The 17,443-nt window shown below is 44.6% G+C and overlaps 1 protein-coding gene across 2 annotated transcripts; it reads left to right on the forward strand.

The window, feature by feature from the left end:
• The first annotated feature begins 9,983 nt into the window (after positions 1-9,983).
• Positions 9,984-16,957, forward strand: hoxb8a (homeobox B8a). 2 transcript variants are annotated; one of them, XM_071501472.1, is made up of 2 exons: positions 9,984-11,019; positions 15,696-16,957. In XM_071501472.1, the coding sequence occupies exons 1-2, from the start codon at positions 10,587-10,589 to the stop codon at positions 16,103-16,105; spliced, it is 843 nt and encodes a 280-aa protein (XP_071357573.1). In that variant the 5' UTR covers positions 9,984-10,586; the 3' UTR covers positions 16,106-16,957. The 2 variants fall into 2 exon arrangements, with proteins under 2 accessions (XP_071357573.1, XP_071357572.1); XM_071501471.1 differs by having other exon boundaries at positions 10,069-11,019; positions 15,693-16,516.
• The last annotated feature ends 486 nt before the right edge of the window (positions 16,958-17,443 follow it).

The following is a 17,443-nucleotide window of genomic DNA, read 5'->3' on the forward strand; positions in this document are numbered from 1 at the left end:
TCAGTGTCTTCGCTTTGTGTCTTTTTTTTAGTATTTGCTTGTGTTGTGAGTATCTGCGGCTCATGTGTTGTCAAACTGATGAAGATGTTGTTTGTGTTTTGTCTATTTGCACGTGTTTTCTTAATTTGCAGCGCGTTAAGGCTCTCGAGGCTACCCTAAATACACACACACACACACACACACAGAATATCCTCCAGTTGAGTTGGTATGTTTTTCATTTCTCTGGTACAAACTGAAGTGAACGGGTCGAACAAACAGCCTCCTGCAAAGTCTGAAATAGAGGAGCGCCACTTTCTCGGTCAGCGGCGTCAGATCCTTGATGCAGGAGCAAAATGTTTACATAGTTCTCGCATGCCTCAAGTCACGCGTCATTTTGAAGACGCTATTTCGTCGTTTAGCTCTTTGTGTGTTCAATCTGTCGGAGGTGAATGCTCATGGAAAATTAAAAAAAAAAAAAAAAAAGTAGAAGTTCTTGATTGGAAATATTTCTAATTTATTGTATATAATGTTAGTAATCTGGTCTTTCTTATTGGAATGAGTTAATATGATGAATATTGTTTTGTCTCTTACTGTAATATAGATGATTTTTCTTTCTGTCATGTTGTGTAGATTCTGTTTCATGTTGCCGTGCCGACTGTCTGGATGATCTGTTCTCACGTCAGTCCGATGAGCTCTTTTTTGTCTTCATTTGTTGATGGATGATTTGTTTCGTGGTGAAAAGTCATGAGTTGGACTTTGCTGGTGTGGCCAGAGGGGACGAAAGGTTCGATTCAAACCAAGCGAGGTTTCTGTATAAATGATATTTTTTATTTGAGTTATTGACTCTGTTGCTTTCGATTCTTATTCTCTCGTTTCCTGTCTCAGTATTTACTCTCCTGACCGAGGGAGCGAAGTTTCTGGAGATTTTCTCTCTGATAAAAACGGACGCAGATCCAGAGGTCTTTTTTTATTTTCCCTCCGCTTTTAATGAGACAAATCTGATCCATGTGGCCGCAGTAAATTCATCCTTCACTCCAGTTACTCTGATCCTTTCTCCCATGTCAGATGTTCCAGTCCTTTCTTGTACGTTTTTTTTCTCTTGTGTGTTGACACTGCTGATGCTGGATTCCTATTAAAGAACTGACTTTACAGTACGACCCTGCTTCGTGTGGATGCATTGCTGCCCCTCACTGCTCACAATGGCGGGAGATCATTTGTGATTAATGACTGAAAATCGAAAGATCTTTGCTGCTGCTCTCTGGTGTCGCTGTGGCTGCGATGGGACAATTCAGAGACAGCGGCTCAGCTCCCCCTCCGGTTCCTTCTTTTCATTCTTCTCCAGATTGAATTTGGTCTGTGGGAAGAGACAGAGAGAGGAACAGAAGGGAGGGGGACGGACGAGCCAGCATGTGTTTAAAATATGTGTCTCTTCAGTTGTACACTGATGCTTCAAGGAGTGGGGCGTCTGTTTGGCTGCAACACCAAAAGACTGTCATAAACCCCTAAACCCCCCCCCCCCCCCCCCCCCCCCCTCCTCCCCAACAGACACACACACACACACACACACACACACACACACAGATGATGAGTGCATTCATTAGATACGTCGTCATCCGTCCATTAGGAGCTTGAGGTTCCTGTGTTTGTCTCTGCACCAAATGACCCTGATAGACACAGAGTCTGCAGGATCTCTATTTCCTCTGCGGCTCCTCACATGATGGAAACATTGATAATAAAAGTTGAATAGAGTAGAAAAGACTAAAGTTGTACAAGTAGTAAAAGTTGCCTTTTGGTTGCTGTCCATGCAAAAGAAGCTCCAGCTGAGGTAAGTGAGAGTGGAGCCACTCACACTGACAGCAGACATCACAGAGATATTAGTGGCGGCCTGCTCTGCTGTAATTTGCAAGAAATGTGTGAAAGGCAAAACTGGCACCATGTGAATTTTCAACTTTTGTGGTTGCAGGAGAGGTTGCAGCTTAGCATTTTAGAACTGTTAAGATTCCTCTTGGTGCCCTGATTGTGAGACCAGTAGTGATACAATCTGCAACACTGTTACAATCCAGAAAGCTTTCTCAGTAGCACTAGTACAACAAGCTGGATTAATAGGGTCGTAACACTGGCACTAGCACTTATTTTAACATCCCTATTAAGACTATATAAGCAGAGCACAAAATAGCTTGTAACACACTATAAAGTAGTTGTAAACAATAATAAAGCAATTTTGCAAGTCATCATTGATATTTGTAAAAATCAGCAAATATAACACCTTCTATCAGTTCATAAACAGTTCATGGATGCTTGAGAAGTCAATCTAGTGCACATTCTATGATATAGCCTCTGATTACACACATAAACAAATCATCACTTTGTTATAAAGCACCTGTTAACTGTATAGATGCATATAGGTTTAAAACATTTATTAACTGGTGATGTTGCACAGGAGTGGTTCAGGTTGTTGACATATACATACACTTAAAAGGTCCACCTGCTTACAGCTACGCTATAGTGTGTTATAAAGCATTTATTAACTGTTTCTACACCAGTTTTGAGTCATGTCTGTGCACACATACACTGATAAACATGAAGAAGAGCTATTTTATGTGTTATAGACCTTTAATACAATTAGTTTCTAATGCTTAGATGCTAAATGTGGCAGGTGAGGTTGCAATAAAGTGTTATGATTATTTTGGTACCTGGACTGTATGAGGAGCAGCAGCAGTATTAGCAGTAAAAAAAAGACACACACTGCTGACAGTGAAAACAGCGTAAGCAGCCTCAGTAGAAAAAAGCAGAAATGTGATGAGCACAGCTGAGTGCAGCTTCCCTCCTTCACCCTGCTGTGCGGGGGCCCAACCAATGAGGCCTCAGGATTTAAGCAGATTTAGGCTCAGGCCCCAACAAAGCCATCCCATAAACCATCTGTGGAATTACAGCAGATGATTGTGATACTTCTTTAAGGTCTAGCAGGGCTGGAGCTTCATTAAATCCAGAAGCCCTGGTCTCTGCTGCAGGCCTCCCTCTCTCAACCCTCTGCCCCAAGGAGGGAGGAGAAGAGAAAATTGTGAGCAGGAACCTGACATACAGACACATGTTGACGTCAGGTCATAGATGTGCAGTTACGGAGGAAGGGAAATATCAGGGGGACATCATGGTCACATCTAAAGAAGAAACAGGAGCAGCAGCACTGCCGTTATGGGTGACATGAGAGGTAGTTGTATTTCTACATGTTGCAAGAGAGGGAGGATCAAAGACCCAGCTGTAGGTGTAGAACAAAAAAAGAACACTTTTTCTATTCTTGCACAAACATTTTCTCTTAAATGCATCAGTTTAGGAAGATTAATTATATAAGTAAGTCTGTCAGACACTTTCTATGTGTAGAAAAAGTATTTCTTCAGGTTCCAGTAGCTCTCTTTAAGGAAAGAGTCCAAGTATTACTAACATATAAAATCAATCAAAAACCATTATGTCAGTTATATGATAGTTTGCACCAACACAAACCTGGATCAGGAGAAATTCCTTTTCTATTCGGCCTATTTCTAATAACGTTGCTGAAATGTGCAAATCACTGGTCTGGGGTCAGTTGTTAGAGTTGGTTATGCTGCTGAAACAGACACACAACCCACTTGCAGCCCACCTACCCCCCAACTCCCCTCTCCTTTTCTCTGTAAGAATATCCCAACCGTGAGGCAAAGAAACACTCAGATTGTCTCATTGCGCAGTGATTTAGCGGCTGCAGTCAGTGCAGGTCTCATCCTTCAGTGATATTTTCAAAAACTAATTGGGCCGCAGAAGAAGAGCCGCTGCCGCTGCCGCTGCCGCTGCTGGCAAAATTCATATTTCAACCCGACCAAACGTGGCCAATCCAATATGTCTTCACTTTATCCTCTCATATTAAAACTGAGTCCACAGATAATAACTGGCTTCACTGACACACTCTGGGTGGATGTTAGAGTGCAGCGGGCCCAGAGCAGCTCTCCCCTGTCCCCCGCACTGAATGAGCTGTTTTACACAGCACAGCTTCTATAATTCATCAAGTAGCGGAGAATATCATTCATATTCATACATTTCCTCAAAGAGAGTTATGGCCCCGCTGATACAAACCGCTGTATGGATCAGATCACATCAGCCATTCTGGACTCATTAACAGTTGGAAAGGAAGCCAAATGCTGCTGCAGCTCAGCAGATATTACAGCTGCCTCTGACCAGACACAATTATTATTATTATTATTATTATTATTATTATTATTGTTATTATTATTATTATTATTATTATTATTATTATTATTGTCATTATTATTATTGTTATTATTATTGTTGTTGTTATTATTATTATTATTATTATTATTATTATTATTATTGTTCTTGTTGTTAAATAGGTTTTAATTAAATGTGCATATTACAGATCTTCGACATCTGCTCAAGCTCAAGATAATACAATAAAAAGCTGCATAATTTCTTATAGAATTATTTATTTACAGAATAATAATACAGAAACAGAGTAATCTATATAAAAAATAACAATAGGCTAATAATAATAGTAATAATTTTATTATTTTTTTTGTTGAAAAATATTAATTGAACCAAAACGGAAGCGTAAAGATTTCAGCTTCAGTCAGTTTCATATTATTTGGCTCGAAGTTCTCCCCTGTTGGACCATTACTTTGAAAACCGTTAAGGCAGCGACGCGAACACGGCGCGAACACATCCATCCGCATTCACGGTAGTTGTGCTTCAAAGCCACAAATCTCAGACGCGTTTGATTTCCTGCAGCGGTCACCCGGTGGAGCTTCACAGCAGAGATGAGGCTTCCGGCATTTCTTTCCTCTGTAATTGTAAAACCATAAGTGGACTGTGGCAGTCACATCAGGCCGCCGGGGTTTGTTTTGTTTGTTTTATTTTATTCTCCTGAAAAAAAATCTGATAGTATTTGTCCCTTTGGCCCAATAAGGCTCCAGCAGCTTTCTCTCTTCCTCCTCCTCCTCCTCTTCTTTCTCACGTCAGTTGTTTTGCACACTTTGTATTTTCAGGCAAGGAAACAAGCAGCACGAGAGGAGCAGGATGTGCTGCACGCACCGGGTGTCTCGAGCTCACGGGTAGGAGGGGAAGGGTGGATGATGAGGGGTGCGGGAGCGGATGCGAGCGGGTTGAAAGAAGCCGCCACCGCCTGTTGTAAAAACAGCAAAGAGGAAGAAGGAAGAGAAAAAGAGGAGAGAGAGGAAAAGGGATTGAATGCGGTGCGGCGCAATAAAAGAATATGACGGCAATAAAAGTTTATAGCGTATAAATTTCTGAAGGTTAAGAACTAAACGGCTGTAAAGCAAACACGCCGAAAGAAGGAGAAGGGGGAGCGGGAAGATATACTCAGAGAGAGGAAATATTAGAGGGAAAGTTTCAAATTCCCCAGCTTGATCATTTATTTGGAGGTTATAATGGGACTGATGGAAGCTGAAGACAGAGGCAGAGCGCAAACATTAGTGTAAAACCTCCGGCAGCTTCCAGGTGTGAGACAGGTCAGACTCCGGAGAGGCGGAGGGATGATGGAGGAGCAGAATCTGCGGAGGATATGACAGAAATTTCTGTTTAGAGATACAGAACGAACAGTGGTGGGATTCTGCTCATTTTATTTTGTGCTACTTTTGTGTTGTAGCAGCATGGAGGAGAGGGTGAGTCTCCGTCCTCCTCCTCCTCCTCCTCCTCCTCCTCCTCCTCCTCCTCTTCTTTTCAGCGTTGGGAGTTTTATGGTTTTGTAGCCGTTTGGCTGTATGGGGGTAATTTTGAAGGGCTGTTGTGTGTGTGTGTGTGTGTGTGTGTGTGTATGTATGTTGTCTCCTGTCTGAACTCCCTTTGTCTCTCTCAGATGCATCCTTACAGCCGGGGCCCCACCTCCTCCTCTCCAAAAACACCCAAAACACACCCAGACATCAGAGCCGTCAGACAGGGTGAGCTGTGGTTGGCTCCCAGGCTTCTTTTCCGGCCTGTAGGGCAGAGCGGGGGCCCGCTCTCTTGTAAACATCTTGTCCACATGATGTTGAACCTTCTGCTGAAACACAGAGGAACCTTGAAGCGGGCTTTGGCCTCCTGAGCAGCTGTCTGCAGGTTTTAGATTGAAATCCGGCCTTACAGGGGTTGAGAGAGCTTCAGATAATGGTAACGACCGCTTTTTACTGACTGTTTACAGCCTGCAATTTAGCAGCCTATACACACACATTCTCTCTCTCTCTCTCTCTCTCTCTCTCTCTCACACACACACACACACACACACACACGATGCCACAAACAGAAATGAAACGATCATCTGTGGTAACAAAACGGGTATATGTGGGTTGAAGTGGACGCCACAGATGCGGCAGTTACACTTTTCATTTTTCAGCTATTTACATGTGTTTGATTTGATTTTTTTATAACATCAGCTATGTATGCTACGCAGCCAAAAAAGCCCACGAATACAATAAAAATAGTCATAATAGTTTTACTACTTAGTATTAGTATTGTATTGTATTTCATATTGTTTTATCACTAGCTACACACACACACACACACACACACACACACACACACACACACACACACACACACACACACACACACACACATACACACACATACACACATATATATATATATATATATATATACATATGTGTGTGTGTGTGTGTGTGTGTTTAAAACATTATATTTTATTTTATATTGTTATTATCAATATCACAGCCTATATATAGCCTATATATTATTAAAAATATAACATATGCTATAAGCCTATAATAGTAACATTACATTAATATAAATCAATACATAAAAACCAGTACCAAGGGTTTTATTTCCAAACCTCGGAAAATATCAGGCTGATAATGTCAAAAGCAGACTATCTAACAAATATGGTTAAAAACTAACATTGAAACGAAATAAAGTAAAGTGAACACATCTCGCCAGAATTTTTTATACACAGTATAGTCACATTGATACAGTGTAATAGGCCTATAAAAAGCGTTGTAAAGTATTAACATTGATGTTAACGCTGTGGAGGCTGAACAAGAGCGCAAACTCACTCTTTAACCACCATACATTTAGTTGATCTTTATTTTGAAGCTATTCATTTAATTTGCCAGATGAAAGGACACACAGCGGCCTATTATACCTACTGCTCTTTGTCCACCTATTTCCAGTTTCTAACGCAGCCTACAGTTCAGACTTGACTGTCTAACAGTGGGAGAAATAAATATATATACTGTTTAAAAGTCATTAAATGTCTCAGCTGGAGAAGGCTTTAGATGAGGTTATTTCCCTCACTCCATTTCCAGTCAGACATTTCGATGCACCGCCTTCGTTTCACTCCCAGCCCTCACATCTGGCCCCCAATTACAACACGCAGTTTAATTTTGAAACAGCTTTTTTACCTTTATGTGCGGACGTAAATAACCGGGGTCGCATTCCAGGCCAGTCTCCCCCCCGAGGCCTTACCGCGACTCACCACTTGATGGCGCGCTTGCTCCACCGATGAACCGGGACTCGCCTGATGTGTTGTTGCGAGCATAGAAGCCACAACACGCAGGGGCTCCTATAAGGGGGCCAAACTCGCCGTGTTCCTCCTCTTAATGTGATGTAAATGGATCTTTTTAAGAAAAAGTGAAGTGATTATGCAACTCTTTTTTTTTTTTTTTGACTTTGCTGTAGAACATCCTGTCATTTGAAGTCAGTTTCAGGTCGTTTAACAGCGTACATGGAATAGAGAGGAAGACTGAGGCCTTGGAAAATAATAGCCCATAGGGCGGGCGGGGATATGTATAGGTTGCCAGGAAATGTTTATTTTTCTTGGTGCAAAATTCGCACTAAGGGCGCACGCACCTTAGGTGTTCTCCTCAGCAGGCTGTGCAGCCTTCAGGTGGGCAGAGTGCGTGAGGGGTTGTGCTCCTGTTCCCTCAGGTAACATGTGAGAAGCGCATAAAAGATACAGAGAGGCCTTAATGTGCACTACTTCTACAGCCAAATCCAGATCCAGTCAAATCCATTCTCTCCACTGCTGACATGTTTGAATTGATGTGGTCCAGGTTTTACGAGTCCAGGTCCTAACGCAGGAGGGTTTGCTCTGAGCGTGGACGCGGTTGTTTACTGTTTGACAGCGGGGGCGTGTGGACACAGGTCAAAAAACGTGACAGTGTTTTTGGGCACCACATTCACATCCCACCACGCAGACAGCACATCACATAAGAAACCCCTTTACTGGAAGTGTAAAACACGGCGCGGTGAAGTTCCAATAAGATTATATTCTAGGTAATAAAGTGGAAAATACTGCGGCAATTACTCCTCTGGAAATCGGATGTACAATCAGCTGATTTACCACAGTCTGTAATTCAAGCGTGTGCTGGCAACATTTGGGCCTCTTGTGTTGCGCGGTTTAATCTAAATAAATTAAATTCGGGTAATGGGTAATATCTGTTTGGAGGACATGAGCGCGCAATTGCTCCAAAACCAAATGATATTACCAGAATCAAAAGATGAACTTCTGATTTCTTGCACTAGCTGCAGTTCCTGCGGGAGCCCACATCACTGATTCTTCAAATCTGATTGATCGGCAGCTTAGGCAGTGGTGGAGACAAATTAAGTCTCTATCAAAGAAGAGATAACTCCGCAATTGAATCTTTTTGGGCTAATCGCTGCACTTGAGGCCATCTTGCTTTTTACGAGCCCCGGCTGTTCTACAAGGCCGAGCTTAACCTTCCCACAACTTATCCCTCGTTAGAAAAGCCCTCCCTCTACCTCAGCTCAAACAGGGAGGACCACAGCCTTATGGAAAACAGGGCGAAAATGACAATTAAGTACCGGCCAACGATGAGGCATTTACGGCCTCCGGTCGCGCAAAGGGCGCGTCGTAAAAGAATACTTCTTGTTTCTCTGCTGCACGGACGTAAACAAGCAAACACTGCCCCTCCGCTTTATGGAGCTTTATAGTTTGTCAAAGTGTTTACAGCCACTTTCTCCAGGATATTACTCTCCCCAGTCCTCCTTACACGTTTATGGAGATCCCATTTATAAAAGTATACCATGATCAGAAAGCGTGTGTGCGGAGCCCCGGAGCTGAGCAGCAGGAATGGAAGAGAAGACGGTAGAGGCTCCACCGTCTGATTTTAGTTTTAAAACCTCAATTACATTTATAGACTGGTACTTATTAAAAGCGAGAGCAATTAGGAAGCTATAGCCCTCCACTCAGTCTCTGGCTCTGCTCAGTCTGTGTCAGCCTCTCTCCCCCAGGTTCCCTGACATTTTCAGGCCTCATTCCCAAACAGCTCCGCTCCCTGCTTTAAGGATTCATGGGGAGAGAGATGAGAAAGAGCAATTAATGAGAGAGAGAGAGAGAGAGAGAGAGAGATGAAATGCAATACACCCCCCACCCTGCACCCCCACCCTCCACCCGACCACCACTGCCATCATGAAGCGACCTCAATCTCAGCTTTACAACAATAAAACCTCCATCTCTTTTTGTTTTGGATGTAAGAGTAGTTGGCTTGTTGGCTTGTGTGTGTGTGTGTGTGTGTGTGTGTGTGTGTGCTTATGTATTTGCTCAGATGCGAAGCAGCAGCTCTCTCATTAACCCCTCCTGCTTTTATGGTTGATACTGCACCTACTCTCTTTCACCCTCTTCTTCTGCTTCTCCTCCTCCTCCTCCTCCTCCTCTTCCTCCTCTTCATCCTCTTCCTCCTCTCTTTCTTCATTCTTCACTCTCTTGGCATTATTACAGGCGCGTGGGGCTCCTCGCGCCGACGCCGGGAGAATATCATCATCTAGGCTTACAGGCGTGTGCGGGCACAGGCGCAAAAGAAGAAGTGAAATAGACTGTGTGTGTGTGCGCGCGCGCCCGTGCACGTTTGTCTATGTGCCTGGAAAAGCCAATGGGACGGAGAGCTGATAATAGATGCAAATTATCCCTGCAACCGACACACACACACACACACACGGGGGCAAGGAGGAGAGAGAAAGAGAGGGGGAGAGCGCGCGCCAGAGAAAGCCAGAGAGAGAGAGAGGGAGACCGAGAGAGAGAGAGAGAGAGAGAGAGAGAGAGAGAGAGAAAATATGAAACAACTCATTTGCGGAGGAGTAAATCACGGAAAACCCGTTAGAGAGCGCGACAGGGCTCCCGCTTCCAGCGCGAACACCGGAATTGTGATGCGCACGAGCCCTTCCTCTTTTTCCTCCTCTACTTCTTCTTCTTCTTCTTCTTCTTCTTCTTCTTCTTCTTCTTCTTCTTCGCTGGAGATTTTATGGACGCGGTGTAATTGTTGTTGTTGTGGCGGTGGTGGTTGTGGCTGTGACTGCTCTGGCTGGCTGCCGCTGCCGCTCCTCTCATCGCACCCGGCTCCTCTGTTGTGGCCGTGAGGGGAAACACCACAACAACGGTCACCGACTCCGGCGGCAGACCTGCCTCACTCTCTCTCTCTCTGCGTCCCTCCCCTCCGTCTCTCTCTCTCCGTGTGTTGGTGTTCCGTTGCCTCAAACCGCACGACAGAAGCAGCAGAAAAGAAAAGATAACTGAGAGCCGCCGCTCGCTTCCTCCAGCCCCACTGACTCTGCCGAGCTGAACACAAACTCAAACAACATCAAACAACAACAAAAAGATGAGTTCATATTTCGTCAACTCGCTGTTCTCTAAATATAAAAGCGGGGACTCGTTACGTCCGAACTACTACGAGTGCGGTTTCGCGCAGGACCTGGCCGGCAGCCGGCCCACCGTGGTTTACGGCCCGGGCTCCGGCGCCACCTTTCAGCACGCTCCGCAGATCCAGGACTTCTACCACCACAGCGCCTCCACGCTGCCCAGCAACCCCTACCAGCAGAGTCCCTGCGCGGTTACATGCCATGGCGAGCCGGGCAACTTCTACGGATACGACGCCTTGCAGCGGCAGACGCTTTTCGGGGCCCAGGACGCGGATCTGGTCCAGTACAGCGACTGTAAGCTGGGAGGCGCACCGGTGCTCGGCGGCGAGGACGCGGAGGGAACCGAGCAGAGCCCCTCACCGACGCAGCTGTTTCCCTGGATGAGGCCGCAAGGTGAGGAAGCGGAGACTGACTACAAGAGCAGTTTTCTTTTTATCCTTTGCCTTGTTCAAAGCAGAGCTGTTCTCTCCCAGAAGGTGAGTGTCCACGTCAGGAGCACAGCAGAGAATGGAGACTCACACAGAGCAGGAAACACTGGGAGAAAGTTGAAAGTGGTTTTAAAAGCTGAAATTAAAGGAACGTATTTAGCGCTCCCTGCGTTCAAAGTGGGAGACAAAAGTGCGTTTATGGTTTTATTGGCAGCACCAAAACTTGTGAATGACTTTAAGGCTTAATGACCCTGGTCATATACTGAGGGAACAGACAGGGGGATGCTGGATAGAAGCATCTCCACAGACTGAGAGACCCCTGCTTAGAGCAGATGGGAAAGAGTTGTTGGATGTATCAGCTCCATTTAGACATGCAGCTCTGACTCGGGTTAAACTTTTACTGTTTCTTTTTTTTACGACTTGCCTGTGGTCTCCGGCACTATTGGCTACACGGTGGTCAGTTCCCCACAGGGTTAAAGAAGGAGGCAGTCTGTGTGTGTGTGTGTGTGTGTGTAGAGAGAGAGAGAGAGAACAAAGTGAAAAGAAGATATCTTGAGCGGGATTTAGCGCCTTCACAGCTCTAAAGTCACAGGCCTGTCTGAGATCCGTCAACTCAAATATCTATGATATCCCTCAAGCAACGTCCGTGTGGCGTGGTTCAGATTCAAGATGCTTTTGTGTCTTGTGTAACACACACACACACACACACACACACACACACACACACACGGCCTGTGAATATGGATCAGAGCCGATCGGTTTCCCTCCATCAGATTATAAATCACATGAGAGCATTTAAAAAATGTGGGTTTTAAAAATTCTTTGCATTATAGCCGGGTTTGTAATTGATGGCTTAAAGCAATACCACAATAAAACTGAGAGAGAGAGAGAGAGAGAGAGAGAGAGAGAGAAGAGAGAAGAGCAGTGAATGGATTGACATGTATAGTAGCCTATTTTGTTTGAGCCCATATTTCTTGTTGTGCTGCCATTGTGTATGTGTGCGTGCGTGTGTGTGTGGTGTGTGTGTGAGAGAGAGAGAGACAGAGAGTTTATTGCTTATGTTCTTGGCTGTGTTTTTTTTATTTCTGTATTTGTTGAAGTGGGGCTGCAGATCAGGTTCTGGTCTGTACAGGAGTTTTGTGGCCTCATGATTCTGATCATGAAATAGAAGAAATGATGGATAAATATCAAACCGGTGCTAACTTTCCCTGCAGCCTTCCAGCCGCGTGTCGGCCCTCGTGTGTCTTCTTGAAGATTTCCGGTTTGTGCTGCTTGTGAATTGTTATAATTTATGTATGTAAAGCCACTGTTAGTGTATATTTCTCTCACTGTCTCTCTCTGCCCCCCTGTGTGTGTCACTGCGTTTCAAACCCCCCCAGCTTTAAATACACACGCTGCCTGTAGGCGCGGGCTGAAGCGACTTCTTCAGACCTTGATTCCCAACGAGGACGTTGATTAGTCCATTGATTCATAGTTTTCAGAACGTAAACATGGGTTTAAAGGCAGTGCAGACCCGGGTGCAGGCAGCTCCAGTCACCCGGGGGCCGAGAAGTGGAGTGAAAACAGGAAACCAGGCGTGTCAAAGCGAGCTGCGCCGCTCCGGTCCAGGAATGCTTTGTGCGCACGGGGGCTCCAGCCCCTGCACGGTTCCATGGGATATTGTCCTTTCTCAGTGTCAGGATTTATTACTTATAATAGCAGAAAAAGGCGGACGGGATTTTATGGGTGAAACGGGAGGATGGAGCACAGCAGCGGGGTGGTTATCACGTTTACCTCGGAAATTTCCCTTTAATGAGGGGGTACATTTCATAATTTGTATTATAAAGAGGAATCTCGCCTGCCCCACTCCTCCACACCTTTTATGTCATAACCTCAGTACTGAGGGAGGCTCCTGCTCACTGAATATGTTTGGAAATCCTCCCGAGCCCCCGAGCTGCAGGTTTAATATCCGAGTCTGACTCTGAACTCGGGAATATGAGCCCGTTTTACGACTTTTACAGCCGCGGTTGGAAAAGTTGATCAGTGGTTTTCACCGTATGACCATAAAAATAAAGAATAAGAAAGGATGAGAATAAAAATCTGATTAGGACGCAGAATTAATGTATGTCCGTAATGGTACGACTGTCTTTTGCCTCGGCTCTCACTGGCATCTGTTGTCCAGTGGAAACCTCGTCTCTCCCTCCTCCAAAATGTCAACTGCCAAGTGCAATGCATTTGTTTAGGGCTTATTTAATTGGCTTTGTAAAGGTTTCATGTGCAATAGGCTTGAAAAATGTTTCATAATCCTACGGTTTGTATCGTTTTCTCAAACAATGAAACATCATGTGGTCATTTAGCTCACGTTTGGACAGGAAAATGCCAAATGAATTAAAAATATATAAATATTTCTTTAAAAGCTGTTTGATCCACATAAGCAGAGACACAGTGGAGCGGTGTATGACGGGTGTGATGCTGTGAATCCGCCAGGGTTGGGGGTTAAATTCCCCATGCATGTTGCTCCGTCAAGAACCCCTCGGATCAAAGCGTCCGTGCTGTTATTTTATCCAGGAAAGTGTTTCCCATTTCCCTTAATTCATGGCTGGTGACAGCAGTGAATGTGGCGCCCACTTCCCTCCAGTCTCCACAGCACGAAATCACGGCGCCAGCCCCGTGACAGATAACACATACAAGACATTTACATCACTTACAAGTTCATGCATTTCCATAAAGACTCCCTTGTCTTCTCCTCGCTGCTTGAACAGGAACAGCAGCTCTGTGCCTACAGACCCTACGTGGAAACCCAGTCAGCCACAGCACCTCCTTTAAATGTAGAGACGACCCTGCAGGACCTCACGTCGTGGTGGATCTATATAATAGATGCTTCACCTGCAGGCTGTGTGACTTCATATGTCAGTGCAGACAGACTGTACAAGACTTCCACGCCGTTATAGCAGCGACACATGCAAAGTCATCTCTTTCTTCTTTCATTTAATCCTGAAACTTTGCTGTGGGGGGGGGGGGGGGGGGGGGGGGGTCAATACTGAACTTTTCAATTATGCACAATCAATAATCAAAAATCAAAAATGTTAATGTCCTGTATGTATGAGCTGCCGGCAGTCTGCTGCCGCCAGGGTTTCATGGTTTTATTCTCCCGCTTAATACAAGTTAGTTAATACTGTGTCTGCTTTTAGGAGCAGTGTTGGTTTTAAACGAGTAAGCGTCACTTCATTTTTATCAATTGAAAACGTGTTCCTATTTTCCACCTAGGCTGCAGAATCGGGGCTGTTGTGAGCAGGTGTAATTATTGTATCGCCCAGTTTGATGTGTGAAGATGATGCAGGTGTAGAGATGAGAAAATGTTTTCCATCGTTTGTCTGTCCTGGCTCTGGTGAATGATATTTCACAGGTTTATTTTAAAGAAAAAAAAAGTCAATCATTTTTTCCTTCCATGGCTGTGTGAAAAAAGAGAATATCTGTGTGCGTTGACGTCAGTGTCAAGGCCTTTAATGATGTGTGTGTGCGCCGGGTTCTCTTCCAGCGGAGTAAATGACCTGTTACACCTGTAATAATTTGTCTTTATATTTACTTTTCATCGTTTGCACTGTTCCTAATTGTCGGTCATTGGAGTCAGCTCAGTTCTGATCTTTTTTTTTTTCCTGCGCGGGATCATTTTTCTCTTTTCAAACTGTTTACGATCTGTTCGCGGCATCAAATATTCATGTGCACTTCAGTGAGTGCTCAGTAGATCTGTCTTTGTTATAGAAGAGTTTTTCATAATGACTGCAGCGGCTGATGGTGCAGTTTGAGTTCCTGCTGTCTGAAGTGTAGTAGTAAAAAATTGTGTGTGTGTGTGTGTGTGTGTGGTGTGTGTGTGTGTGTGTGTGTGTTTGTGTGTCTGTGTCTGTGTGTGTGTAAATTGTGCCATTACTTGTCATGAAATAGCCTGTATTTATCCCAGTGTCGACAGAATTATCTGGTTGATATTTGATAATCAGTTAATTCCCTCAGCTTGTAAATGTGAGGATTTGCCATTTTTCATATAAATGCAATGATCAGACAAAATAGGTTCGGGCTGACGGAAGACTTCGGGTGTTTGGGACTAACAACTCTCGTTATCTGGGGGGCACCACTTCTCATTTTTGAGATTTTGACAAGTGAATTTATTGATGAATATGGTCAGAGTAATCATATTAAATTACTGATGTACTAGGGTGAGTGGGAGAAGAAAATCATCTGATTTGAAGTGATATGACAAATAAGAGAACATGTGAAATCTCAAATTCGAGTAGTGTTGACACAGAGTTTTTTATAATGTAATGTAAATCCGGAATTAGTTAAAGGTTTTATTGTGAAGGGAGAAAAACGTCTTTGTTTTTAGTGTGTGTTGACTGGACTATGTGATTAAAAGTGATCAACAGATACTGGAGCCTGATACATATAAAATCAAAAATAACAAGCTGTCTTCAGTGGGTGGTGCCCGGGTCAGGTGGCTGCTTGGTTTTATGTAAAGGACTAATATGAAGGGCGGTGATAAGCTAATAACCATGTGACTATGTAAGATGAAAATGTAAGAATGCAGATTTGTCTCTAATAGCCCCCTCCACCATTTCTCCCCCCCCCCGCCCCCCGCCCCCCCCCCCCCCCCCCCCCACCCCCCAGTAGCTGCGGGCAGGAGGCGTGGCCGACAGACCTACAGCCGCTACCAGACCCTGGAGCTGGAGAAGGAGTTCCTGTTCAACCCCTACCTGACCCGGAAACGCCGCATCGAGGTGTCGCACGCACTGGCGCTGACGGAGCGGCAGGTGAAGATCTGGTTCCAGAACCGGAGGATGAAGTGGAAGAAGGAGAACAACAAGGACAAGTTCCCCAGCAGCAAGAGCGAGCAGGAGGCGGTGGAGAGGGAAAGGAGGGAGAAGGAACTGCGGGATGGCGGAGGAGGAAGTGGAGGAGAAGGTGGAGGTGGAGGTGGCGGTGGAGGAGGAGGAGGAGGAGGAGGCTCGGTGGCGGGCACGGCGGGATCACAGGCCCCGGTGAACGAGGATTGCTGCGAGAAAACCCACAAGCAAATTTAGGGAGGAAAGAAAGAGGGACGTTTGTTTAGGGGGGAGAAAGTTAAAGAGAAGAGAGAGGTGGGGGGACGAGGAGGGTATTAATGCTGGACAGGAAGGGGTGAGGGTGGGTGGGGGCTGTTTTTGTCTTAATTGAGGCCATTGGACTGCCCCGCTGTCTCCACGATCCAATCCATGGACAGAAACTTTAGTCTCCAAAATGGCGACTGGTGGACGGACCGGAGGCAGCTCACGCCTCTGACTGCTGACTGTAGAAACCGCGGCAAAGAAAAAAAATGATGCAATGAAGCAAGAACATGAACTTTAAAAAAATAAATAAAATTGATTTGGGTGAGGGTAGGGGGTCAATCCAAGTCAAACAAACATAGTCTAGCCTACTCTAGTGTTTAAAACCAACAAAAAAGAAAGAAAAAACGATAGCTTCATTTCTTTGTGGAACAATTATCGTGGAAACATTTCTATATTGTTAGAAGTTTATCATTAACAATTTTATCTTTGGCAGCTGTATAGTTTTTAAGTTAAAATGATGATGATGATGGTGCACTTTTTACTGTACTTCTCACTTATATGTTGTTGTTGTTGTTGTTGTTATGGTAATGATTGATGATGATGATGACGATGACGATGACGTAGCAATTAATGAAATTTCCAACAACATGAAACTGCCTATTTATGCCATTTTAGTGGGTCGGGTCTCTTTTTTACACACTCTAATTGTCGTTTTAGTTGTTTTTTTGATCGATGGTGTTTGTTTTATGTTGTCATCCTTTTTCTCTTTTGGGTAAAAAGCATGCGCACAGTTCAGATTAAAAAAGAGAACATTCATAAAAATAAAAATTAGGAAAAAAAATGCAATTAAAATGTTGTTTTCTGCATTTAATCTGAGGGAGAGGAGAGGGAGGGTGGTGTTATTGGAAATGTGAAAAATGAATCACCTCTCAGTGATCTGAAAGTGATGGGTAGAAGGAAAGACACGTTAGAAAGTTTAGTTTTTATCCTCCTTGCTTCCTGCTCTTCATCCCTCCCCTCCCTCTCCCTTCTATTCCCTCTTCTCCTCCTTCACCTCCTCTCCTCCTCTCGTTCCCTTCCTCGTTACCTCCTCCTCTCGTCTCTCTGTCAGCACCCAGACTGATAAAACAGTTCAGTTCACCAGGCCACACAGTTAAGCCTTTACTCGGAAATCCACCCCCCCACCCCCCCAAACACGCGCGCGCGCACACACACAATCCACATCCTATCCAAACATCACTTTATTTATGACCTGGTCCTCTACCTCCACTTACATTATTATACCGGCCTGTATACACCGCCTTCCATCATCATCACGATGACGACTTGAGG

This window comes from Trachinotus anak, unplaced genomic scaffold, assembly GCF_046630095.1.
Source record: "Trachinotus anak isolate AG129_WGS33_773 ecotype Australia unplaced genomic scaffold, CSIRO_AGI_Tana_v1 ptg000017l, whole genome shotgun sequence".
NCBI lineage: Eukaryota > Metazoa > Chordata > Actinopteri > Carangiformes > Carangidae > Trachinotus > Trachinotus anak.

What these genes read in the sequence shown, in the direction of transcription:
- hoxb8a (XM_071501471.1), top strand. Translation starts at nt 10,587, where the DNA reads ATGAGTTCATATTTCGTCAACTCGCTGTTCTCTAAATATAAAAGCGGG. An exon ending in TCCCTGGATGAGGCCGCAAG is followed by an intron (nt 11,020 to 15,692) that starts GTGAGGAAGCGG and finishes CCCACCCCCCAG; the next exon opens with TAGCTGCGGGCAGGAGGCGT.